Consider the following 26,032-nt stretch of genomic DNA (forward strand, 5'->3'; position numbering starts at 1 on the left):
TAACTAGGACAAAACTGGGCCCCTGAACCATGGGCCTCCATGGTGATAAGTATATCAAAAACAAAAATTGGTATACCCCAGTGCCTTTCCAGGGTTTGGGGCTTGGGATGACCCTCAGACCCCATCCCAATTCCTGGGTCACAGACTTAACTGGCACAAAGCATTAGCTATTGTCTGATAATCAGAGCATAATTGAACTCTATCTCGCCTTTGGTGTTCATTGAAGTTTGCTTTATTGATGACTCCAAGCCTGAAGGATTCCATATTTTTGTCTTGCTACCAAAGTCTATAGTTATACCTGCATTCACAGAAGTGCAAATAGTTTTTTCAGCTTTGGTGCAGGACTGTGGAAGTGGTTTGCTATGCTTACCACTTGCTGCAGCTAGCTTAGATTGCAATTTGCAGTGCCTTTCTCACTTTGTGAGGCTGGCACTGGTCACCTAGGTCTGTAATGTCACACTTTTTCTAGTGTGGAAGTGCATTTTGCAGTGCGGAAAAGCATTTTGCAGTGCAGAAGTCTGTTGTGCAGTCTTCCGCAGTTTGATTTCAGAAGTCCTTGAAGAAAACTTTTGACAATCTTTTTTTGACTAAAAAAAGCTATAGATGAATTTTAAAACACTCCTAAATATTTTTCAAAAAACTTTCAATTCCTGAGTTTTTTAGTGACTCTGCTGTCATCAGCAAACTGATGTAAAAAAGGTGTAAAAGTTATCTGTAATTTTATTCAGGTCAGCAAGCTACTAGCAGAAACAGCGCCATTCATGGTGCTGAAGTGTTAGACTAAAAATTAGTGACATCAGCAAAGCCAGCCATCAGCAGAGTTGCTAAAGCCCCGATGTGAACTGTGCTAGAAACTACCTAGGTGGTCCTCTATCCACAAACAGCACAACAGTTAGCATCACCCCACACCTCACACACCAACCCCTCAAGCCAGGTCAATCCACCTCTATTCGCCCAAGTTCAACCCCGTTCGCAGTCGTCTCGTCAGTCGAATCAAGACCCTTCAAGATGAAACTCGGTAGCCTCGTCTGTATCTCCGTCTTCACTCTGTTCCTTGCCGCCCACTCCTGCGTCGCTGGCTACATGGTGTGCGCCCACTGCGACAAGGTTAGTTGCAGGCCAACACGGGCATGCGGCAGACCCTATACGTGTATCTGTGGAGTCCGGGACAACAGTGGCGTGCAGTGTCAAGTTCCCCGCGGCAAGAAGATCCTCCAATGCACGCTTTGCGAGAAATTCACCCATTACAATATCAGGAACACTGGAGACTGTTCTCATGATGGAAGGGAGCAGGGTTCAGCCAACTGGTTTTGGGATTAATATAGCACAATTTGGTGAAGGTGTTTAAAGTCAACTTGCAAGAAAACACACACATAATACCATCCACTCGCAACCTGGATAAAGTATAAAATCCAAAGTAACCCAGTAGATTTACAATAGCACATAAAAAATCGCCTCTTCCAGAGGTTCATACTTTTAAAAATTCATGATTTTCACTTCGAGTAATAGCCTGAGACTGGATGAGAGAAGATTGCTTCCAACACCGCTGTCAACCTGGGCAGCCAAAAATTCTTCACTTTGTCGAAAGCAGTAGTTGCCTTGGGTGGTCCCCCAAAAAACACCAGTTTAGGAGTCCCCGCTACCATGGCGCGAGCCACCTCGCTGGACACGCAAGTCTCTCCCTACCGGGAAGTATTTGCGCTTGGACAACACATCAGAGCCACAGCTGTCCCTAGATTAATTTGTTTTTTCTGCTCCCAACTATTTATGTAGCAAGGCACCAGCCAACCCAGGTGTCAATGAGAGTGATTTTCTTGCCCCACTTGAACAGAATGGCCGGAACCCGTTTTTTCATGGATTCAATCTGGGACTTTAGTGTGTGTGTGTGGATGAATGTGTGGATTGCATTTGCGGAATCATCAGAGTCAACTCATAAACATGGCACCATGGAAAAATGGAAAAAAGGCATTGCTAATTTTTTTGTGTCGAGGGTAACTATACTTTTCTTGTCTCTCTCTCTCTCTACTGTGATTTTTCTTTTTCTATGTGGAGAGGGGCATGATCAAGGGGAGAGAGGAGTGGTAATCTAATGAGAGGTGCCATTGGCGGTTCCCAAGTTCCGGCGAGCAACGACAGCGGCTTGGAGGTCTTTGAGGGCCTTGACGGTGGTCTCAAAATCGATACAAGCGTCGCTACGAAAGGAGAAACAGATCCGAAAGCACGAACAGAAGAGGAGAAGAAAGATGAGTCTTTGGAATCGCTCTTTGATTTGCTGATTAAACGCACGTGATGGAGACACCATGTTTCAATCCGCTGGGTCCTTCGGCTGGGATGTTTTGGCGGCCTTCGTTGATGTGAGACTCGATCATCACTCCGACGATCGAGCGATCGCCGGCGTTCAGTTGCTGGCAAATCTCAGCGACAACTTTGGGCTGATTTCGGTGATCCTTGAGCGCTGGAGATCGAAGGCAAGATATTGGATCAGAACAAGAAATTTAACGGTGCAGGGGGGGACCACAAAAAAGGGAGGGGGAGCAAGAGGAGACGCGAACAATTGCCATGAGAACAATCGATCATGATAGCAGCTGGAGTCTCGGGCCGAGCTTTAGTGATAGCTTCCCGGACGAGCTTGACGGATTCGGCGTCGTAATTTGGCTTCGAGCCCCCGCCTCTAAGGATCACGTGAACGTCGACGTTTCCGGTCGTTTTGACGATACTGGCCAAGCCTTGGTCGTTGACGCCGAGGAACGAGTGGGGACAGTTGGCCGAGCGCATCGCATCGATCGCCACGCCCACCCCGCCATCCGTCGCATTCTTGAACCCGATCGGATGCGACGTTCCTGATGCCAACTCTCGATGTAGTTGTGACTCGGTCGTTCGCGCTCCGATTGCTCCCCATGAAATCAAATCTGATAGGAACTGCGGGCTATTGATAAATACAAATTTTGGAAAATCGTCATCTAGATAGTTCGTTTTGATAGACCAAGCGAAAATATTCAAGATTCGACCGCTAACCTGATAGTATCCAGTAACTCGACGCCAACGGGGACCCCGAGATCGGTGAGATCACTAAGTAATTGTCTTGCTTTGCGCATCCCTTTATTGATCTTGAATGAGCCATCGAGGTCAGGATCATTGATCAGGCCTTTCCACCCGACAATTGTCCGGGGTTTTTCAAAGTACTGAGAGAGGTTTGTTGCGATAGAGGTCAGGGAATCATGCCAATCTTGTTTCAAAAATCGATGGAAACAGGGTAAAAAGAACGGATTATTAAGCACTCACCGATCGCATGACGATCACTAGGTCTGGGAGCTCAGACATAAGAGGTTTCAGCAGTCTGGCGTATTCGAGCGCTTGATCGGTATCTATAGAGGAGTAAGATCGGGCAGCCAAGTCAATATTCTACTTGAGCGTATCTATTGGGACCTTTTTTATGCACAGCATCAAATGTTTATGTACCGTGTATTGAGCATGGGCCAACGATAACGATTAAACGGTCGTCCTGACGGGAGATGACCTTTGCGCAGGCTCTTCTGGCATGGCGAATGGTACTCCAAGAGCGCGAACTAACTGGGACCTCGGAGCGCAGCAAAAGTGGAGAGATAAGGGGCTCGTACTGTCCGAACAAGCAGAGAAGAAGTCATCAGTTTCATGGCTGTGTTTATTTTTTCGAATCAAATCTATAGATGAAAAAGAAATCGGATGTCTACTCACGCCTTCGACTCGGGCATCGTTTGGCTCGCAGTCGTTCATGGTGGGGGAGTTAAAGGAGCTGTTGTTTCCGGACATCGTGATAGCGTGTTGGACTCTGGGGAGCAAGCTGGGAGGGTATATATGTTGATGGTGGGTCTCGACTCTCTGGGGGGGGTGGTCCGATCGGGAAGTGTTGAGACAAGTGTTTGTTCCAAATCGAGTAGCGGGTGAAGCAGCTCCTATCGATACAACTGTCTCATGCCAGTCTTCGCGCTGCTCGGAAAGTCCCAGAGGCAGCACATGTGAGCCCATCTGTAAGTGCCCGCGTGTCCAAATTACTCCAAAAGTCAGTCCACGCTGCCAAGAGTGGTGTGAGGATGGACTGCCCTTGATTGTGCAGGGATCATGGGGAGTAATATAAACATGAACCCACATGCCTTGAGTTTACTACTTTTGTTGGCCTCTACCATGAATTTGAATGGGTTGATTAGCCGATCGTGCTTTCTGAAAGGGAAGCAGGAGATTTAGCTCAGCCCCGATCAGTTGCAACTTGCAGTGCATTGCTCGATGACTCGTGACTGCACTTTCCTTGCTTCCCGACGGTCTTTCTCCACCGCCGGGCCTCACCGGTTCGGTCGGCCAAACGGCTTCGACCGGCAGCGCCGCAGCTCGGCTCGGCGACACTGCGCAATTCTGCTCGCGGGCCTCCCGCCGGGCCGGTTTGACAAGCGGGCGTCACGGGTCAACCCTGATGCGAATCCCAGCAAAGTTGCAAACCCATGTCTGCCCTTTCAACATGAGCAACAATGTACTACCCCAGTTTCATCTACAAACCATTTATTAGCTGTCCACTTCATAACCCTCTCTCACCCTAAAAATACTGCTTCATACCTCATATGTATGCTCCGGGCTCCCAATTAAAAACCAACCTAAGAAGGTTGAAAACATCACACCTCCCAACACAACTGAGTAGATCAAACATCAAACTGTCCCTAGTTCTCCAGACTTCATAAGAATCTGCTCATACAGCTTTGTCCAACCAGTTGTTGGACAAAGTTTGCTCAACAAGTTTTGTGGCCCAGACCCAGCAAAATACAAAACTTTAGACAAAGTCTGTCCAAGGAATTCTCAGAAAAACTTGTCCAAGCATTTTATTCCTGCAGTGAGACATATTTTTAGAAATTATTCCCCATAAGTAAGTGCTGAAAATTGTAGGAAGAAGTTACCTTATGATATTCATGGTGCAGTGCCAACTAAGCCTAAAGGCAATAATTACCCTTCAAAATAACCCCCTGTCCAGGCAACAGTTGCTAGAAAATCTTAAACTGGAAAGCCCTTGCTTCCTCTCCTGAAACTGCACCTGTTGTCCTCAGCACCCGGACAAACAAGTTGTCACCATACATCAGGTGACATCAAGCAACAATGGCTGTCACTTTTTCCAGCTCTGGTGTTACTGCAACTAGGCTACAATAGCCCCTTTTTTTCCTACAAAAGGCTGTCCACATGGCCAACTGTGCAACTGGTGGGAAGCTCATTGGACTTAGGCTGATGTCACCTGTAGTCTAGGCAAGGGTGTAACTGCTGTGCTACACTAAATAAAGCGGCCTTTTAGCGTAGCGTAGCGTAGCGTAGCGTAGCGTAGCGTAGCGTAGCGTGTTTTTGCTACGTGGCCACACCATGTAGCTGTAGCTGCCCCCAAAACCGCTACAGCTACAGCTAGATTTAGCGCAGGACCACTTTTTTTCAATGCTTGTAGCTTTAGCGCAGCGGAAATTTCCCGCTTTTGCTACCAAAAAGCGTAGCTGTAGCACAAAACCGCTGAATTTGAGCTACAAGGCCGCTAAACGCTACAGTAGCGGGTAGCGGCTGTGTAGCAATGAATACTACAGGCACGCTACACAATCATAGCTGCCGCAGCTGAACAGCACAGCTTCAAAACCACATTTTATCTCTGCTGTATGTAGGAACATCGCGTCAGGTTCAGTTGCCTGTGATTTATCCCCATCTGTTATTATTTATTTTTTCAGCTTTCTGTCCTTATATCATGTCCAACGCCCCCTCAAAACCTCTCAATCGCCGGGAGTCCTCACATATTCAAACCACAAGTGCCCATGTCAGATATGTACCCACTCAGAACAATTCCTGCGGGTCTCTTGTTAGTCCTGCACCTGCTTGACCCCAGGCACAGCAATCCAAAAGAAATTCCAAGAAGAGGAAAGTTGCAGGCTCCTCAGACAATGATACTGAAAATGAAGCTGATTGGAGCCAAAAAGTCCCAACGGTCATAAATCCATTTGACAGAATTACGCAATACTCCAGCCAAAATGGACAAGTGACTGCTGAAACGGCCCCGGATTCTGATGAGGAGAACCACAAGAATTCAGCAAAATACCAGAAGAAAAACAATGCAGATTGGGATAAAGGCAAAGACAAAGACAGTCACAATCACATTTGGCTCTAATTTTATAGCCCGGGTACTGGACCAAAAAAGGTAAGATCATTCAATGTTTTTGACAAATGTGATTATAATTCAACCTGAAAAACCTTCTCTAACCTCAAACGACTCTAAAAACGTCGCCTGGGCCTGTCAATGGTGCCCCAACAGATTTTAAAACTTCCACAGGCTCTTTGTACAATCTCAAGATTTCAGCCTCAAAGCCTGTTTAGTGTATGACAGGCTGCATACAGTAATATGATCAGAAGAAAATGGCTAATTTCTTTGTTTTTAACTTTGGAGCCTTGAGGGTTGCACCATTGGAATCCTGGAGCAATTTTACATTGAGCAGACCCCTTGGCCGCATGCCTACCCTGCCCGTGGCACTACCAGAATAATTGGCTGGGTTGAGGTTATCGCAGTTAAAATGGGATTTAATCAACCAATTTAAACTTGGTTGATCTCAACTGATGAAATATAAATTCAATGTACCCTCCTTGGTTTTATATTTCATTGGATGAGATCAACCCATTTCAAATTGGTTGAGTGAATCCCAGTTAAACTGGGATGGCTTTGTCCCAGCCAAATATGCTGGCAGTGTGGCCAAGGCGGTGTGAGCCCGCGGCCCGCAAGCTCACCAAATCTATCACAAGAGTGTCACAGACAGGGTTCCGACCGCCTACTTAGATCCCATCGCCCCGCACCCACCTAGCTCAGTAAGTAAGGACTGACCTTCCTCTGAGCTAGGTAAGCATTCCCCTCTCCTTCTCTCCCATTGTTCTCTTCTTCCCTCCTTCTCCTCTTTCTCTTCTTCTCTCAATTTCATGTAGTAAGGAAGGACTGACCTTCCTCTGAGCTAGTTTCTTTGAAATACAAATTACACAGTGGTTCCAGAATCTCTACAAGGATCCTTCCTTGCCCTTTGCCCCTGATCCACTGTGTCCCTCTTCGCTCAGTGAAGCTCCCCTTGTCGGGAGCTTACAGGCGGCACCCTCGCCAAGCCAACCCAAAGGGGTTTTGACTGCCCGTACAGTCAAACTGTACAGGCCTGTGGCTGAATTTTGAAATGAGGAAATTATTTGAAGTCTATGTAATTACACAAGCGTAACAAAGCCTGCGGCACCGCCAAGCCGTAGGTGCAAGCGGGGCTTACGAGTAACACTGAGATTCTCGCATGAGGGAATCTCAAAATGAAGCATAGGAATTCTTTCTCTTTGATTATAAAATCAGGTTTCCATTTTCTCCCATCCACATTCTATCCCAGCTGAGTGCCAGCATCTTGGCTACAATCCTAAATAGGTAGCCACCCCCAAGTGTTTTCATTTATTTTCTATCTTTTTTGGAAAGTAGTGATTTCTTGAAGACTTGTCCAACTTTTACAGCTTTATCTCCCACCTAAATTAAATCTTAATTAAAAACACACCTCCCTTGCCATTAAGCGGCCAAGCATCTCAAAGTTTGGATTTTTTTTTGGAGGACAAGGGTGATGGAATCCCAAAATTCTGAAGAGACAGTTGGATTCAGAAAAATAGAAGCTTCCAAAAAAATGAACTTGTCAAAAACTGTGGTCTGCAGGTGGTGATTACATTGGCCACCACCAAAACATCCAGATTCTCTCAGGCCAAAATGCCTGATAATTCATAAGTCCTTTCCCTGCGGGAGAGATCTCGATGCTGTGCATCTCTCCCGGGCCAAATGGGTGCCCCCCCCGGCCATTTTGGGGACAAGGGCTTAGATACGTTTGGTAATTCATACATGGCAGTTGCACGGATTAAGGTTTTGCCCGTGCCGTCAAACTACCAGCCAAATTAACAGCCAAACGGCCAGCACTTGACTTCAGGCAAGTTTAACATAACTTGCCTGGGGTTGGTTTGCCAATAGGGGGGTTCACAATTGAATTTTACTAAACTTTGGAGCCAAATTTAAGGCCTTTATGAACAAAATTTTAAACTTTTGGGGAAATGAACAACAGCATGGGTGTTCCTGATCAATCAGTACAGTTTATAAACTTTTTAAAAATATGTTCATAAACACCTTAAAATGGGTCCTAAAGTTTTGTTAATTTCAATTGTGAACCCCCCTAATAGGGGGGTTCACAATTGGATTTCACCAGCAACTTTTTATCACCTCACCAGTAGAGATGCGCACCCTGCGCAATTAAATTTTTAGCTGGACACCAGGAGGATTTTATGCCGCCTGAGCAAAGGAAACGTACTGGTGCCCATCACACCATGAACCTGGGCGGGTCAAGACCGGCCATCAATCTCACACACCTCAACCTACATATGAAAGGTCGATCATCAGGTCAACCAGTCAACCAACACCCATACATGCACCCCACTCGATGAACAACCTGGTCATCCAGTGGATACATACTCCATCATCAAGTAGGGTGTGTATCCACTCGATGGCCGGACTGGGTCATCGGTGTGTATCCACTCAATGACTGGACCGGGTCATCGGTGTGTATCCACTCCTTACTCCACTCGATGACCTGGTCCGGCCATCAAGTGGATACACCCCACTCAATAGCCCGACCGGGTCATTGAACACACCCCACTCGATGACCGGCTTGGTCATCAAGTGGATAACTACTCCACTCAATGTCCCGGTACGGCTATCGAGTGGATACACACTCCACTCGATGGCCAGACCAGGACATCGAGTTGAGTAGTTATCCACTCAATGGCCAATCCGGTCATCAGGTGGATATTCACTCCACTCGATGTCCCGTTCAGTTCATTGAGTGGAGCAGGGAGCCCACTTGATGACCAACCCGGTCATTGGTGGAGTAGTTGTCCACTCACCAACTCGGTCATTGGTGGAGTAGTTATCCACTAGATGACCGGGTTGGTCATCTAGTGGAGTAGTTATCCACTCAATGACCCAGTCCGGCCATTGAGTGGAGTGTATGTGTCCACTCGATGACCTGGTCCGGCCATCGAGTCGGTATGGATGACCCAATTGGGTCATTGAGTGAAGTGTGTACCCACTTGATGACCCTGTCCGGTTATCAAGTCGAGTATGTGGTTATCCACTTGATGACCGGCTAGGTCATCAAGTGGAGTGTGTGCAGTTGATGACCAACCCGGGTCATTGAGTGGAGTGTGTATCCACTTGATGACCAGGTTAGTCATTGAGTGGGGTGTGTGCGTGTGTCCAATCACTGGTGTTGGGGAAGAGTTGAGTGTGTACCCGACCCGATGACCCGTGTTGACCAGCCATTGGATGGAGTTATGAATTCCAGGTGATGACTGGTATTGACCGGTCATCAGAAGGGGTGCCGTAAAATTTTGCTGGTCCCGGTTGAATGACCAGCAAAATTTTACCATTTCTGGTGGTAATTTTATGGCCCAAATGTGCACCAGCAAGGAAGATTTTATGGGGTCACCAGGAGCCAAAAATCCAATTGTGAACCCCCCTAATGAACGCGCTTGACCTGACAACAGCCGGTGGGAAAAGTGGCAAGATGCCGGCCTCCAGGCTAACCCAAAAAAAAGGGCAGAGGGGGCCAAGACAAAGTCCGCCCATCACAGGGACACGTCACCCTTGGCCCTGACTGATCCACCCGCCTCATTTTTTCTAAGTCCGCTCATTGGATCACCACCACCCTCCATCTCCCCCACCCTCACCAACCCACATCCTAGGGTCCAGATGGCCTAGTGGTAACCATCACCCACGGAAGCTTGGTGTCTCCCCTGCGACAACATAGTATAATCACTTCGAAGAGAGTGACGAGTCCAGCGTTCAAATCCTGGTGGACCCAACCCCTGGCCGCTACCAATTATGCGCTTGGACAACTACACACCACCCATTCAACCTTCAACCCACTTATTAGTTGTCCACTTTATATGTATAAAAACTCTTCAATTTAAATACCCCTTACCCAATTGAATCAACCTGAAAAATGGTTGCACCCCATCCAACCCACAAACCCACATCACAACTCATTGTCCCTACTTGTTAAGATTGCCACATCCTCTACAGAACTTGGCCCCATAGAAACAAGTACTGTAAAAAAAAACCACAAACATAACTAACAAAAATGCTTGTAGGTAGATATCATGATATTTGTACACGGCGGGGGTACTTCCTGCCCCGCCTGTTTGTGGAACCGACAAGAGGAGGGTGATCCGTGGAGCCAACGAGGATTGGCTTGGTAACCCCTTGGTAAGCTCGTCGGTTCCACGAAACAGGTTTTTTCCACGTGGAACCAATGGGCTTCACACTTTTCCCCGTCGGTTCCACGATGTGCCTTCCTGGCATGCGTGGAGACCACGTCAGCTTGTTGCTCACGTTGGTTCCACGGGATTTTTTTTTTTTTTACTTCCAGCCAAGACCACCTCAGGCTGGTCCTGAGGTTTTGAAAGTCCAACAAAACTCGATTTTGAAGAGAGGAAAAAAAAACTTGAAAAAAAAAACTTGAGAAAAAAACTTGAGAAAAAAACCTATTGCGAACCCGATTGCAAACCATTGTTTGGGTGGTTGATAGAGTGTAACGAAGCGTCATACAGGAATGTGAAATGGCTGTGTTGCACCACCAGCAAACAGCTGACGTAACCCGGATTTCGTTGCGCTGACGAAATCCAAACTCAAATTCAAACTCGCGCCCCGGCGCTGTCGTCACCTGCCGTGGATTTCGTCACCTGCCATTCTCAGTGGCAGGTGCAAGAGAGCACGACTCCCTCAATGGCTGGTGCTAACCGGTCATCAAGGGGACACACACACCTCCCTTGATGGCCCGTCTGGACCGGCCATCAAGAGGAACACACAACATTATCTCGTTGGCCGGTCAGTACCGGCCAGCAAGAGTAAGGCACTGTTTGCACTCTCGATGGCCGCTACTGACCGGCCATCAAAAGGTGACACATATACCCCTCGGTGGCCTGTCAGTACACCGGCCATCGAGACAAAAACACTAAACTCTCGATGGCCCGTACTGGCCGGCCATCAAGAGAAAAACTCTCTTGGTCATGTGTATACACATCACCCTCAATGGCCCGTCAGTACCGGCCATCGAGAGGAACATAATACACTCTTGATGGCCTGGACTGATCGGCCATCGAGAGGACATGCGCATCTCGCACAGTGACCCAACTGGTCATTGAGAGCAAAGCGCTTCACTCTCGATGGCCAGTCAGCGCAGGCCATCAAGAGTGTAGTATATTCCTCTTGATGGCCGGTACTGACGGGCCACCGAGTGGGGTGTGTATTTCCTCTCGATGGCCAATCAGTCCAGGCCATCGAGAGTGTATTATGTTCCTCTCGATGGCCGGTACTGACGGGCCATCGAGGGTGATGTGTATACACATCACCAAGAGAGTTTTGATCTCGATGGCCGGCCAGTACGGGCCATTGAGAGTTTGGTGTTTTTGTCTTGATGGCCGTTGTACTGACAGGCCATTGAGGGGTATGTGTATCACCTCTTGATGGCCGGTCAGTAGCGGCCATCGAGAGTATAAATAGTGCTTTACTCTTGCTGGCCGGTACTGACCGGCCATTGAGAGGGTGTAGGGTGTTCCTCTTGATGGCCGGTACAGACGGGCCATCAAGGGAGCTAGGTGTGTGTGTCCCCTCGATGACCGGTTAGCACTGGCCATCGAGGGGATTGTTGTGCTCTCTTGCACCTGCCACTGAGAATGGCAGGTGACAACACACCCGGGGCGCGGGTTTGAATTGGAATCTGGATTACGTCAGCGCGACGAAATCCGGATTACGTCACCTGTTTGCTGGCAGTGTTGTGTAGCACTCCCTCTCACCCAGGCTCCCTGTGCTTGTTGTGGGTTCGAGTCCCACTGATGATAATTTTTAACGGGCTCCTCCCGCTAAATTTTTCAGCCCCGCCTACGTGGCCACGTGGATTCCACGGGTACACATCTGTAAGTATCCGTGGAATCCTCGGGGCCATCACGAGGTGCCCCCGTGATCCACTTGGTGGAGGTCACGTGAACGTGTGGACCAGCAGCCGCTGGTCCGACCTCGCGCGCGGCTACCACGTGGAGTCCTCGTGGATTCCGCGTGATTTCCCCGTGGATGGACTCCCCGGGTGTAGTGTGCAATGCCAAAGGCAAAATTACACTTTTTTAAAAAAAAACCCACATCCTCAGATGTGTCCCTCTGCGCCTGCCTCCTCCTTGCCCGGCCCACACCCCATCCACAGCACGCCCACCTCCACATCACATCCTGTTAGATTACCCGTATGTTGAGTACCATATGCTTGTATGTAGTGATGCTTATACTAAGCCTATCATAACCACAACTCTACCGGTTCTCTTCCTTTCCCTTTTCCTCACTGAGATACTACTCGATATTCACTGGTCAAGGCAATCCCGTGAGTCTCGACAGCCTAGCTTGAGTTCAGTCCCTGCCGGTGTCCCTCAACAGGTTATGAGACCCATTGTCTCACTCATACTTCGACAATTTTTTTTATCTTCACCTCCTCCAAGTTTCAGAATTGAACTGGCTCTAGTTCTTGTTTTACTGGTTCCCAACCTTGCTCAACCAATTGATTTCAATCGGACTTGCAATGTTGTATCGTCAAGTTCAAAACGTCTTGAATCTGGTTCAGTCAATCGAACAGTTAGATGGCACCGAGTCTGTCTTTCCACGTTGGCGATCTCGCATCGAGGCTGCGCTAGGCATGCAAAACACGCTGGATATAGTCAAGGGCACTCTTCCTCGACCTAAGGAAGACCCCAAACCAGGCACCTCCGCTTGCTCGGCTGACTACTCCAAAGGCTACAACCCCAAGGACATTGCTGCTGACTGGGACGCACTTTTGGAACTAGCATGCTCCACCATCAGATGGACGCTGACCGATGCTCTTGGCCAGCGTTATCGAAAAGTCAAGCCTGCTTTTCGTCTCTTCTCAAAAATCGTTAATGCATACGAAAAGAATACCAGAGCTCGTCGGATCCGCCTGCATGAAGCATTTTGGAACGTTCGACATGATCCGGACGAGCCAATTGCACTCTGGATTGGACGTGTTTGGGTTGCCGCCGATGATCTACTAACGGTCAGCGAATTACCTACCGATAGACAAATCGCAGATCGCCTTGTCGGTGGACTCAATCCCTTGTGGTCCAACGTCCGGGATTCTATTGTGTATACCGCTGTGGAGATGTCGCTTGATGACACAACTGCGACTCTGGAGGCTCATGAGGTCAGCTTGAACGGTACAAAAGCCAACGACATCGTCTCCGCCTCCGCCGCCAACACCAAACGTTTCGGTTGTTCCAACTGCGGAAGACAAGGCCATCGCTCACCCGACTGCCAAAAACCAAAGTGCTACGCTAAAACCAAGGCTGGTGCCGCCACCGCTGTCAAACTAGGCGGCTACGGTTCTGACTCCCAAGACGAAGAAGATAAAATCAATGTCATTTATGAGTAGCTGCACTATCTCTGCTGTCACCCTTTATTTTTTCTTAGTACACTAAAATCTCATTTTATGCCTACACCAATGATATTCTACTGTTACCAGTACAATATAAAAATTGTTTTCAATTATTTTTCTATCTACTATACTGATTAGTCTTAGTTATCAGCAAGGGGGGATGTTAGATTACCCGTATGTTGGGTACCATATGCTTGTATGTAGTGATGCTTATACTAAGACTATCATATCCACAACTCTACCGGTTCTCTTCCTTTCCCTTTTCCTCACTGAAATACTACTTGATATTCACTGGTCAAGGCAATCCCGTGAGTCTTGACAGCCTAGCTTGAGTTCAGTCCCTGGTGTCCCTCAACACATCCTCTATTGAGCTGCGCACCTCGCTTGGCTCCATTGGCTCCTTTTCTTGCGTGGAATGGTCAAGCATGAGCAAACTCACATGCGCAACTTAGTCAGTCCGATATTCCTGATTCCTGAGGGTGATATTTCTGTATCTTTTTGTCTTGGTAACTTGGCTGATCTCTTATATTTATCCCCTCAGCTCTTGTCAAACGTTTGACAAGACTCGCGGCCTTGTGAGCTTGGGCCGGTCCCAAAGCTCTTTGATCTAATTGTCTCTATCGAGCGCTCCTTCCAGCCAAGGGGGATTTTGCAAGGTCCAGACGACATCTGGGGAGATATCAACTCTGGAGTCATGGTGCGCATTGCCATGCTCCGCTGTGATGAACAAAAGTGGTCACTGTGTAGAAATGTCAGGACCCCACCGCTCCAAGATGATTCCCAGGTAAAGTCGGGTGATCTGGAGAAACTCCGCTCCACAGCTCCGCCGCGTTGTAAGGCTCTGATTGGGATAAATAAAGTAAAGCACGTAAAATAATCTAGCTCCGCAAAGTAAACAGTAAAATAAAGCTCCGCCGCGTAAAGAAGATAACTCCGCCACAAAACTCTGCAAAAACCGCAATAAAACAGCCGTAAAGCAAGCACAAAACTCTGCAAAGCACAACCGTAACACATATAAAGCATGTCCGCAACGTAAAACTCCGCTCCGCAACGTACACAAAGTAAAAGAAGCACAACCATCCGCAAAGTAAAGTAAAAAAAACCGTAAAAAGAGAGTCTGTGGGGAGTATATGATGATGAATCCTCCCTCCTCCACTGTGGTTTTATAGAGAAAAAGGAAGAGAACTAAAAGATATCCTCCGCCCGCCTCCCACGCACGCCATCCGCTAACTCCGTTCACACACGCACACTCGTCATCCGCCAAGCGCTTTACACACGCACGTCATCCGCCAAGCTCCGCTCTCACGCCAACTCCTGTCGCCTCTGCCGCTCGCCTTTGACCGCCGTCAAACTCCTCTCTCTAGCTTCCACGCCCCTGTCTAGCCTATGATGTCAGGATCCCACACACCGCCCTTCTGGCTGCCACGACTTCCCCCAATCAACACCTCCGCTATCCAGTCCGCGCTGGCCTGCTTAGTCTGAGTCCAGTTCCGCCGTCGAGCTCCGCGCGCCGCCGCCTTCAGTTGTGCGCTCCGCTCCGCTCCGTTCCGCACCGTTTCCGCACCATTTCTGCCCTGTTTCCCCACCGCCTGTGCGCCGCACTGATTGCTCTGTGGAAAATTTGACACAAGTTCAAGAACTGATCACCACACCGCCTTGGCCTCTAGTTCCTTAGTTAAACATGCCCCATAGGTAGAAATTCAACAGCTTGTTTCTAGTGAGGATCACTTGATGCTGTCATTTTTTATTTCTTAGACTCTCAAGTAATAAACAAGTTACAGTCAAATTGATATTTCCCAAATTCCTACTAGTTCAGCCGTTTGTCAGATCCTACCAAGGTCACAACTCCCAAATCAGACATTCCCCAGGGCTCAGAAAATTGGGGTTGTTTGATGAAGAATACATGATTACACTTTCCAATTTCTGTTCCAAACCATCAAGTAGTACAAGACCTACAATGAAATCTTCTCCTACTAACACCTGATTTGCCCAAACCTTGCCAAGCCACAACTCCCAATTAAAGCTTATCCCAACCATCTGGATTTAGTGTTTACAGAAATTGAATACTGTTAAATTGAACTAAACAAAAAGCACACATAAAAGCTACACATGAGCTAAACAAAGAGAATGCGGGGGAAGGAATTCAGTGCATAATTATGTCAACACTTGACAGCACACCACTTGTTTGCTTAGGCCCCGTTTGGCAGCAATAATGCTATTTGATGTTGTGCACTTACCTAATGTGATGCACATCACTCTTGAATTTCATATCTTTCACTATAACACAAGTGTTTGGCTGCCACTCGCGTCATACAGCTTTCCTACATAACAAGCTCCATGGCCGGTAAATACCGGCCATCAAGCAAACATACTGGCAAGGCCAATGGAGTGTTTAAATCCTCTTGACGATGGCTGGTACACGGTCGTCAAAGGGAATACAGAGTCCCTTTCGGGGAACAAATAGTCCCATCAATGACCATTGGTCATCTCCCTTCAATGACCAATGGTCATCAAGGAGAATACAAAGTCCCTTTTATGACCAATGACCAATGGTCATCAAGGGGTTGGCTCATTGATTGGAGTGTGTACTCTGCTTGGTGACTGGTACAAAGTCTGTACCAGCCATTGAGGAGAGTAACAGAGGTATGTAGAGTTGGGGGTGTGTTGTGTAAGGGTGCCGATATCACCCCAAATACACCCCCAGGGGTACTGTATTGGAAATGGCGGGGATGATGAGGAGTGATGAGGAGTGATGAGGAAAGTTGTGAATCTGATGACCCTCATAACTTCTCAAATCTTCCAAACATGCAAGTGATACAATATGGGCCTTGGTGAGGCCCGGTTATAGAAAAGAAGTGGTTATTACATAACATCACTGCGGCCAAACGGGGCCTTCGATTTTCCTTGCTAACACAGGCCAAGATACTGCAAATGACAGTTGTATGAACAAATATTCATGACAGCGGTGATAAAGCCCGTTGAGGGGAACAGACTGACAGCAGCCTCAGCAGCGGTGACGGTGGTGGTGTTTTGTTTGAAGATGGTGAGAATAGGGCTGTTTTTTGGTTGACGCTGAGCACGTTTGGTTGTAGAGTGCCTGTGTAAGGTGATCTATCCTTGCCGTCCCTGAGATGGTCTCCTTGGCGCGAAAGACCACTAGTCAACTCGGATCAGCCCCATTAGATACACCACCAATCCTTCCACCCCGGCCATCAATGGCTTCATGAAGAAAGAGATGTACAAAAGCGTCAGTCAGCTTGGATAGGCCCCATTTGATCCATCACCAATCCTCTGCCACTGCGTGAAGACAAAGATGAATGACAAGCTTTGAGTAGGCCGCTTGATTGGATTTCCGCAGAGAAATAACCTAGTTGTTGGATGATGTTGAACGGCCGCTTGTGGCCAGAGACAATGGGCAATGTTGGATGTGGCCGGTCGGCAGTGACTGGCAGCCTAAACAAATATGTATATGTGCATGTATGCACATAGTGGGCGGCAGAGACTAAAGAGTGCTGCGAGGCCCAGCGGTGCACACAGCCATGGAAGCCAATGGAACCTTGGTTCCAAGCTCGGAACTTGCTTAGCCATCGAACTTAACAAAGTCCCTGGAGACTTTGGGCCCCGGGGGGTATGCTGAACTCGCAAAGCAAGCCTTTGTCAGGAAGGACTTACACCATATCAACCCAAGCTTGCATGGCTAGAATGAAATTTTCACGCCACTTTTCCTTTTTTTAATTCCACAGATCACGTATTGCTCAAATGTTGCTACTATTTTACTTCCTTCAAGACCCAACATGCTGAGCAAAATTTTGGTATTTTTTTTCTATCTTTTTCCATACCAGCATTTTACTAGAATTAAAATAAGAAAAATGCAATAGGGGGGTTCACAATTGAATTTTTTAAAACTTTGGAGGTCAATTTAAGGCCTTTATGAACACAATTTTAAAATTTTGGCAAGATGTCCAGAAAAAGGTGTGACTGATCAATCAGTGCAATTTATCAACTTTTTAAAAATATGTTCATAAACAGGTTAAAATGGGTCCTAAAGTTTTACAAGTTTCAATTTTGAACCCCCCTAATGTATAGAGTCACCAATTAGAATCTTAGCCAATTCTGTAATTCCTTTCATCTCCGTAACGCACAGACCCTCAGAATTATGTGATCTTTGTGAGAATATAGAAAACTGAAGTGTATTTCTTAAATAAGTATAAATAACTTAAAAGAGAAATACATGAAGTTGTTTTAACAATTCTGTTTTAAAGTTAATAGTATGTTTACCTGAAGGCAGAAAGAATCTGCTAATCGATAACACGTAATAGTTTTTGACCTTAGATAAACTGATGACTACAATTGTATTGGTATTGACCAGCGATGTCTGTCAAAAGAAAAGGTTTATCTTAGTTAGTTTTTATTGTTTGTTTCTTATATTGCAAAGACAAAGTGAAAAGTCTTTTACTCGATGATCAATAGTCAGTTCGACAATATCCGAGTAAAAGCTTCTTCAGCTTTGTTTTGATTTTGATTGATTGTTATCAATCAATGAGCTTATTCGAGCGGCTAGACTCAAACTGGTTTGTTTCCAAGAGGAAGAAGTTAATAAGAACTTCTTCTCTTTAGTTTTTAGTTTAGGTTTGATTTAGTAACAAATGACTTACGAAGAAATCGTAGTGCGTTTGCTTAAGCTGTTTGGTGTCTGGGTTGCGATTTTGGAGTTCGTACTGAAAGAGAAGTTGAACTTGTTAGTTCATCTCAATCAGCCGAGTATTGAAATCTTGTTTGTCTATTACTCACGAGGAGTATAGCGATCTGAGATTGCTAAGGTTTTTTGTAATTGAGAGTGTTCCGTCACTATTCGGCACAACAGCGCAAAGCTTCTTGTGGTGAAGTTCATGCGGAAGACCTGTCACAAGTTTGATCATAAGAATAAATGAATATTCAATATGAAGGTTTTTAGTAAGTGTACTCGAGGTACTACTCACAATTGTTACTCCTCTTAAGAGGGATGACTGGATTCCAACATTCCGCTGTGCTTCGAGTTGAAAGATTCAAAGCTGACTTGGAGCCGCATGAGATTCCGATGGCTTTGAGAGATCACCTGATTGTACATTGTCCGACCGGTTTTGTCAGAAAATCAGCAGGATTGTCATTTGAGCAGATGTAGACGAGCTTGATGAGTTTCTTTTGAATGTGTTCTCGGACAAAATGAAGGCAAACATTCATGTGCTTTGTTCGAAAACTATTCTGAGAGGTTTCACTATTCGCTAGATCGATTGCAGCCTTATTGTCAACAGCAATCTTGAATTTAACCGGTGTTGTAGAGAGATTGATTTCTTCAACCAGACTTGCAATCCACGCAACCTCTTGACTCAAGTCGGAAAGAGCCTTGTATTCGGCTTCAGCTGAAGAGATTGAGACTGTTTCTTGCTTGCTTGATTTCCAGGATATAAGATGATCGCCTGACATAGCGACATAAGCCGTACAAGACCAACGAGTTACGGGACAGTTTCCCCAATCTGCATCGACATAGGCTTTGAATTCAGAATCCACTTGCTTAGCAAAGGTAAGACCAAGATGCCGTGTTCCAGACACATAGCGCCAAACTTGAATTGCCGCTTCATAGTGATTTATTCCTGGTTGTTCAAGGAATTGCAACAAAGCGCTCACTGCGTAAGAGATGTCCCGTCGCGTTAAGAGACTCAGATAGTTGAGCGAACCAACTAGAGAACAATAATTGACATCAAGTTTATTGAAAACGGCTTGATCCTCGATTGTGGCTTTGTCAAGCTGAACTCTAGGATTGAGCGGACAAGAAGCAGGATGACTGTCCTGAATATCATACTCGGCTAACTTTCTTTCGATGTACTGAACTTGATTTATCGTTATGGAATTACCGTTTCTAGTTATCTTCATTCCCAAGAGAAATTCAGCATCGCCCAAGTATTTGATGTCAAATTCCTTTTCAATTTCCGCCTTGAAAATCAACGGATCTTTGCTGATGATGACTAGATCGTCAACATGCGAGTATATCCATGTTAATGGTTTGTTACGACTTTCTTTTCGCCAGAATACACATGGATCGGAAAGGGAAATCTGAAAACCAATGGTGACTAGAAAAGTTGATAGATGTTTATACCAGACCAGCGGAGCCTGTCGTAAACCGTATACCGCTTTGTTTAAATCGAAAACAGTGTTTGGTGGTCCATCATATCCAGCTGGCGGAAGCAAAGTGACTTTGTCTTCTAATGGACATGTGAGAAATGCACTTTGAACATCCAGCTGATGTATCTTCATGTTGTTGTTTACTCCAAAAGAGAGCAAAATTCTCAGCAATGATGGACGTCCTGTAGGAGCGTACTTGGCAAAGAAGTCCATTCCATAAGTTTGGCGAAATCCTTGCGCGCAAATTCGCGCCTTGAATTCCGTGACTTTGTTGCTTGATCCTAGCTTTTTGCGAAAAGCCCAAGTTGCCGGAATTGGAGAATCATCTGATTTTCTCGATTGAACATTCCAAGCATTGAAGTGATCCATATTAGCCTATTCCTTTGCTTCAGCTAACTTCCAGCTTGCAGCCTCCTCGCTTTTCATTGCTTGGCCATGATTCTTTGGCGTGATGATCTTCGTCTTGAACACTAATAAAGCTTTTGCTGCTCGCCGAGAATAACTGATTATGTTTGATTTGTCAATACTACTAGAGATTAATTTGCTAGAGTCGGCTTCGATTTGATTATCTTCATGAAATGAATCTTGCAAAGTAACTTCTTCCAGTTCTATTGGCAATTGATCTTCAGCAAACGGAAGAAAATTTTGTTGTCAAAAGATTGGAAGTTCATTCGATATTGAGAGATTATCCATACTTTTTTGCAGCGCAGAACTTGATGGAAAAACTTCTTCATCAAAATAGGCATGCTTTGTTGTGATTATCTTCTTATTGTCAAGACGCAAAACTTTGTAAGACAAATAGTCATTAGCGTATCCAATAAGAATGCCGTCCCAAGATAGCGAATCAAATTTTCGTTCGTGATTAACTTCTGGTTTAAGTGCCCACACCTTGCATCCAAACGGTCAAAAAAATTCATAGTTCAGCTTCTTTTTGAACAGAAGCTCTAAAGGAGAGGTACGACTTCGAGATAATGATGGAAGACAGTTGGTTATTGCAGCGGCAGTTTTGACTGCTTCCGCCCACCATTCCGGAGCAAGATTTGACTGCAAGAGCATGCATCTTGCCATGTTCAGGATGGTTCGATTAGCTCTTTCAGCTATACCATTATGTTGAGGTGTATAGGGTGGCGAGACGTTGTGTTGAACTCCATGCGACTGGAGAAGATCCGAGAGAGTCGTGTTACAGAATTCACCTCCTCCATCCGTAATTAGCTTTTTCATTTGATGACCTGTTTGATTTTCAAAAAATACTTTATATTTCTCGATCGCAGTTGGAGTGTTGCTTTTCTCTTTTAAGATGGTGATATCAATGTAACCAGTGAACTGATTGACTAGCGTCAAGAAATACCAACCACCTCCGTTTGTTCGGTCCAACTAAATCGCAGTGAACAATTTCAAGTGACATAGTCGTTTGATCGAAATGACTCTTGAAGCTTTTTCGATTTAGCTTGCCCTTCATGCAAGGATCACATGAATGATTTTTATCAAGACTTTCATTAGACGGTAGAATAGCTTTTAATTGATCTGAGCTTGCATGACCGAATTGATTATGCCATTTGTAGAAGTCAGACGGACATTTAACACTTGCAGTTAGCGACATTGACTGATGATTTACTGAAGATATATTGCCTTGAACCTCAAACAGTCTGTTGGATAAATTTAGGTTGAAAGTTTGTCGTGATTATTTGAGAAAACTTCACAAGTATCATGACATCTTTTGATTAAGATGTCATCATCAAGTAAACCGGAAAATGAAATAAGATTTTGAGAGAGATTTGGAACGTATAAGGCGTCCTTAAGCGTTAGAACCTTGTCATCGCCAAATTTGACCATTGCAGTTCCTTTTTTAACGGCAATCAATTCCTCTCTAGATTTTCCATCGCCCATAATGATAAAGATATGAACCGGTTGATGTTCAAGAAAAAAATCCAAAGAGTTGAACATATGGTGACTAGCACCTGAATCAAGTACGGCAGCGAGTTTGGTAGTAGTTGAATTGAGATTGACTGCAGTACTACAATAATGAAAAGATGGTACTTCTCTTGTTTGTTCATCTTCATGCAAAGCGCTGGTAGAAGGAACTGGAGCTGAAGAACTAGTTAACGTTGTACTAGTCGCAGATTGATCCTTGAAACAATCAGGAAGCTTGTCCTCGTGAACCATCCAACAGTTTTTCTCAAGATGATACGCCTCAGGATTGTGTTTTCCTACGCTGCAGGTAATGCGCTTTCTTGAATTTTTCTTCAAGATTTTATTAAGATTTCTTCCAGCATTAGTTACAAGAGCATCGGAAGAAGTCGTATCAATTTTTCTCTTGAGTGAATTGCGTGTTAATTCTGTGACTTCAAAAATTGCTTGATCACGAAGTTTAGCAAGAAGTCCAAAAGGATCGGAAGCTATTGTTGGATCATTGAGAATGTTTTCAACTATTGACCGTTTGACACGGCTTACCCAACTAATTATACTACAACTAAATAGTATGTGAGTAGTATTGATTCCGAGTATTTTGAATTCTGTAAGACATTCATGAACCTTGTTGAGATATTGCATGAGAGTAGTGTTGTAATAGATGCTATCCCAATCTTCCCATACTCGGCATAGAGAAAAGATCTATTGTGCTGCATATTTGTCTTTTAAAAGCGTCCAAACTTGATAGGGAGTAACATCCTCATCGTTCGCAAACGTAGCATTAAAAATGCTATTATTGATTGTAACAGAAAGATGAGAAAGTGCACAAGCATGCTTGATTTTTGTGACTTTGGCCAATGGAGGGGGCTGATACTCGACGCAAACTTCCCAAAGTTGACGGGCGTTGAGAAAGAATTTTAATTTGTTTCGCCATGGAGTATAATTATCGCCTTTGAGAACAGGAATATTGCTGAGACCTTTGTTGTCCATAGCATCCTTGCGATTAAAAACCTCCATTTTACGTGATCAATGATTAAATCTGCCTTCAAAGTTTTCAAGTCGAGATCGTAGTATAAGTCTTGAGACTGTAAATCTGTGAGAATATAGAAAACTGAAGTGTATTTCTTAAATAAGTATAAATAACTTAAAAGAGAAATACATGAAGTTGTTTTAACAATTCTGTTTTAAAGTTAATAGTATGTTTACCTGAAGGCAGAAAGAATCTGCTAATCGATAACACGTAATAGTTTTTGACCTTAGATAAACTGATGACTACAATTGTATTGGTATTGACCAGCGATGTCTGTCAAAAGAAAAGGTTTATCTTAGTTAGTTTTTATTGTTTGTTTCTTATATTGCAAAGACAAAGTGAAAAGTCTTTTACTCGATGATCAATAGTCAGTTCGACAATATCCGAGTAAAAGCTTCTTCAGCTTTGTTTTGATTTTGATTGATTGTTATCAATCAATGAGCTTATTCGAGCGGCTAGACTCAAACTGGTTTGTTTCCAAGAGGAAGAAGTTAATAAGAACTTCTTCTCTTTAGTTTTTAGTTTAGGTTTGATTTAGTAACAAATGACTTACGAAGAAATCGTAGTGCGTTTGCTTAAGCTGTTTGGTGTCTGGGTTGCGATTTCGGAGTTCGTACTGAAAGAGAAGTTGAACTTGTTAGTTCATCTCAATCAGCCGAGTATTGAAATCTTGTTTGTCTATTACTCACGAGGAGTATAGCGATCTGAGATTGCTAAGGTTTTTTGTAATTGAGAGTGTTCCGTCACTATTCGGCACAACAGCGCAAAGCTTCTTGTGGTGAAGTTCATGCGGAAGACCTGTCACGAGTTTGATCATAAGAATAAATGAATATTCAATATGAAGGTTTTTAGTAAGTGTACTCGAGGTACTACTCACAATTGTTACTCCTCTTAAGAGGGATGACTGGATTCCAACAATCTTGATTTCATGTTTAGATTGCTAGATGACCGTTGTGGTAGACGGAAAAGTGAAAGATCAAACGTTTTTTCTCATACATATATTTAATCGTAATACGCCTCAAGATACCATGAAACAGACCTCAGAAATGGATTCTACGGCCAATTTTACCCCTAGTCACCACTGGAAGCATCACCTGAACCCCACTGGATTGGAACCTACACTTCTTTGGACACTGGACACCCACCACCCGTTCAACATACCCAGTCACCAGCCTGTCATAAGCCTCAAGTCAAGGATCACAGCATTATGCTTATACACATCACAGGATACAAACATAAATCTCCCCATCAGACTACAGTCATTACATATTATCAAGTACTCTTCTATTTCCATATTATGATGTCATCACGCACTGACTCTGCAGCCTCAGACTTCATTTATGCACCCCCTGCATCCACCTGTCAACTCATGCAGTCTACTGTCACTTTACGCAGCCTTCATGCGGCCCTACTGCATTCTTCTGACATCATTTATGTACCCTTGACATATTAGCACTCTTCACGTAAGCTAAACATCAGCAAGATTGAAATAAAGTTTATCCCATTGTGCCAGTCAATTTGGCTGGGAAAGTATGCTGATGTATATCTCTCACATGGTCATAGATTTCTTACGTGAACAGTGCTATTATGACATCATTTGTATCTACTCCCACCAGCTAAAATCCCTCACACTGTTGTCTAGATTAGTTGAAACCCTAACCCACAAGCCCTCTGGGGCTCCACTTTTGTCTATATAAGGAGCTCTCTCCTCCCCAGTTGTCAGCTCCTCAGCTCAGTACTCCCCAGTTATTTACATACCACCTTCACACTTACCATCACATCTATACCTCACCACAACCCTCATATGTGCAAATAACTACTGAACTCACTCTCAACTCTCACATACCTGTCATCGAACAACTTCATCTGGAACTATACCAGACCTATCACTTGATTAAAACTTGCCAAGCATAGCTTGGTGGGTCTTGTTGATTGATAGCATAGAAGGGCAGAGTTTGCACCTCCATCATCCCCTTCTCCATTCAGCAAAAGGGTTTCACAACCACTTTTGAGTCTTAGGCCCCGTTTGGCTGCCGCGTTATACGTCATAAATGGTTAAATTTATGACGCCGCGACCCAAAGTTTGCCCCCGGTTGCCACCAAAACTTTGAAACCCCCGGGGGTTGCGTGTCATAAATTCAACCATTCATGTCGTATAACGCGGCAGCCAAACGGGGCCTTACACCGTTATTTATATATGCTCATGCGCTTGGACTTGCTTAGATATTCACAGACCCCCTCTGTAAACAAAGTCCGATGGATTTCAAGTTTGTATTTAATGGGGAAATTTATTTGGAGAGGAACGATCATCATGATTGAGCACAGTTTTGGTGGAGAGGATGGAAAGAAGAAGGGCTATCACCCAAGGTAATTTATTCCACAAAATGTTACGGAAGCAAGGAATTATAAAGGTTTGAAAATTCCTGCCACCTAAATTTAAAATATATCCCCCGCAAAACGGGTCAATAAGGCACAAGTCCTTCCTGCCGAGGGCCATTGGAGGCTTGCTTCGCAAGACCAGACGCGTGCAGCAGCGAGGGAATTGGGTTAAGTTCGCTTAGGCATGTGAGCAGAGGGCATGCAAGAGGGCGGGCGAGGGGCAGCTCTGGAGACACTGGAGACCTCCAATAGCCTGCATATTTCATGTAAGCAGGCTATTGGTTAGGTCGTTTCCAATCTCCAGCCGGTGGGGGAACTGTCAAATTGACGGCCAAACTTTGGCCGGATTGGCGGCAATGTGTAACCGCTGTGTAGGAGCCCGCAAGCTTTTCAAGTTTGGCTGTACAAGGAACTTGGCACGTTTGACTTGCAGCAATTTTGACGGCGGGCTGCAACTCTAACTTAACCTAACTTAAAACAAGTCCCCCCTGGTGGGAGGCTTGCCTCCTGCAGGGAGGGACTTGCCCATAATGTCAAAATTTTGGCTGGGAAAGAAATCACAAATGGCTGGAGGGAAAATATTAAGCCTCAGCCAGCCTCCCCCTCAGGTCCTATGGACCTGCCCCAGAGCCAAAAGATACTTGTGGACCTCAGCTTTCATTTGGTACAGGTCTCATCTCCTCAATCCAAACCATTTGCACTGTACTCATGGTTTTTAAAAAAAAAAAAAACATGAAGAAATGTAAACTAAAGATGTGCAACCATCATGCCTGGTGGATCCTGGATCCGCAAACCCGCTGTGGTAGACGGAAAAGTGAAAAATCAAAAGTTTTTTCGCATACATATATTTACTCACAATACGCCTCAAGATACCATCAAACAGACCTCAGAAATGGATTCTACGGCCAATTTTACCCCTAGTCACCACTGAAAGCATCACCTGAACCCCGCTGGATTGGAACCTACACTTCTTTGGACACTGGACACCCATCACACGTTCAACATACCCAGTCACCAGCCTGTCACCAGCCTCAAT

At 45.2% G+C, this 26,032-nt stretch overlaps 1 protein-coding gene across 1 annotated transcript; it reads right to left on the bottom strand.

Moving 5' to 3' along the window:
• Positions 1-2,086: 2,086 nt before the first annotated feature.
• PtA15_8A556 (uncharacterized protein) lies at positions 2,087-4,128 on the bottom strand (the record flags this gene model as incomplete). The annotated part of the gene is made up of 7 exons (XM_053171997.1): positions 2,087-2,192; positions 2,287-2,455; positions 2,553-2,926; positions 3,016-3,182; positions 3,283-3,365; positions 3,460-3,616; positions 3,715-4,128. 7 exons carry the CDS (start codon positions 4,126-4,128, stop codon positions 2,087-2,089), a joined length of 1,470 nt encoding a protein of 489 aa, XP_053023205.1.
• Positions 4,129-26,032: the final 21,904 nt, after the last annotated feature.

This window comes from Puccinia triticina, chromosome 8A (genome assembly GCF_026914185.1).
Source record: "Puccinia triticina chromosome 8A, complete sequence".
NCBI lineage: Eukaryota > Fungi > Basidiomycota > Pucciniomycetes > Pucciniales > Pucciniaceae > Puccinia > Puccinia triticina.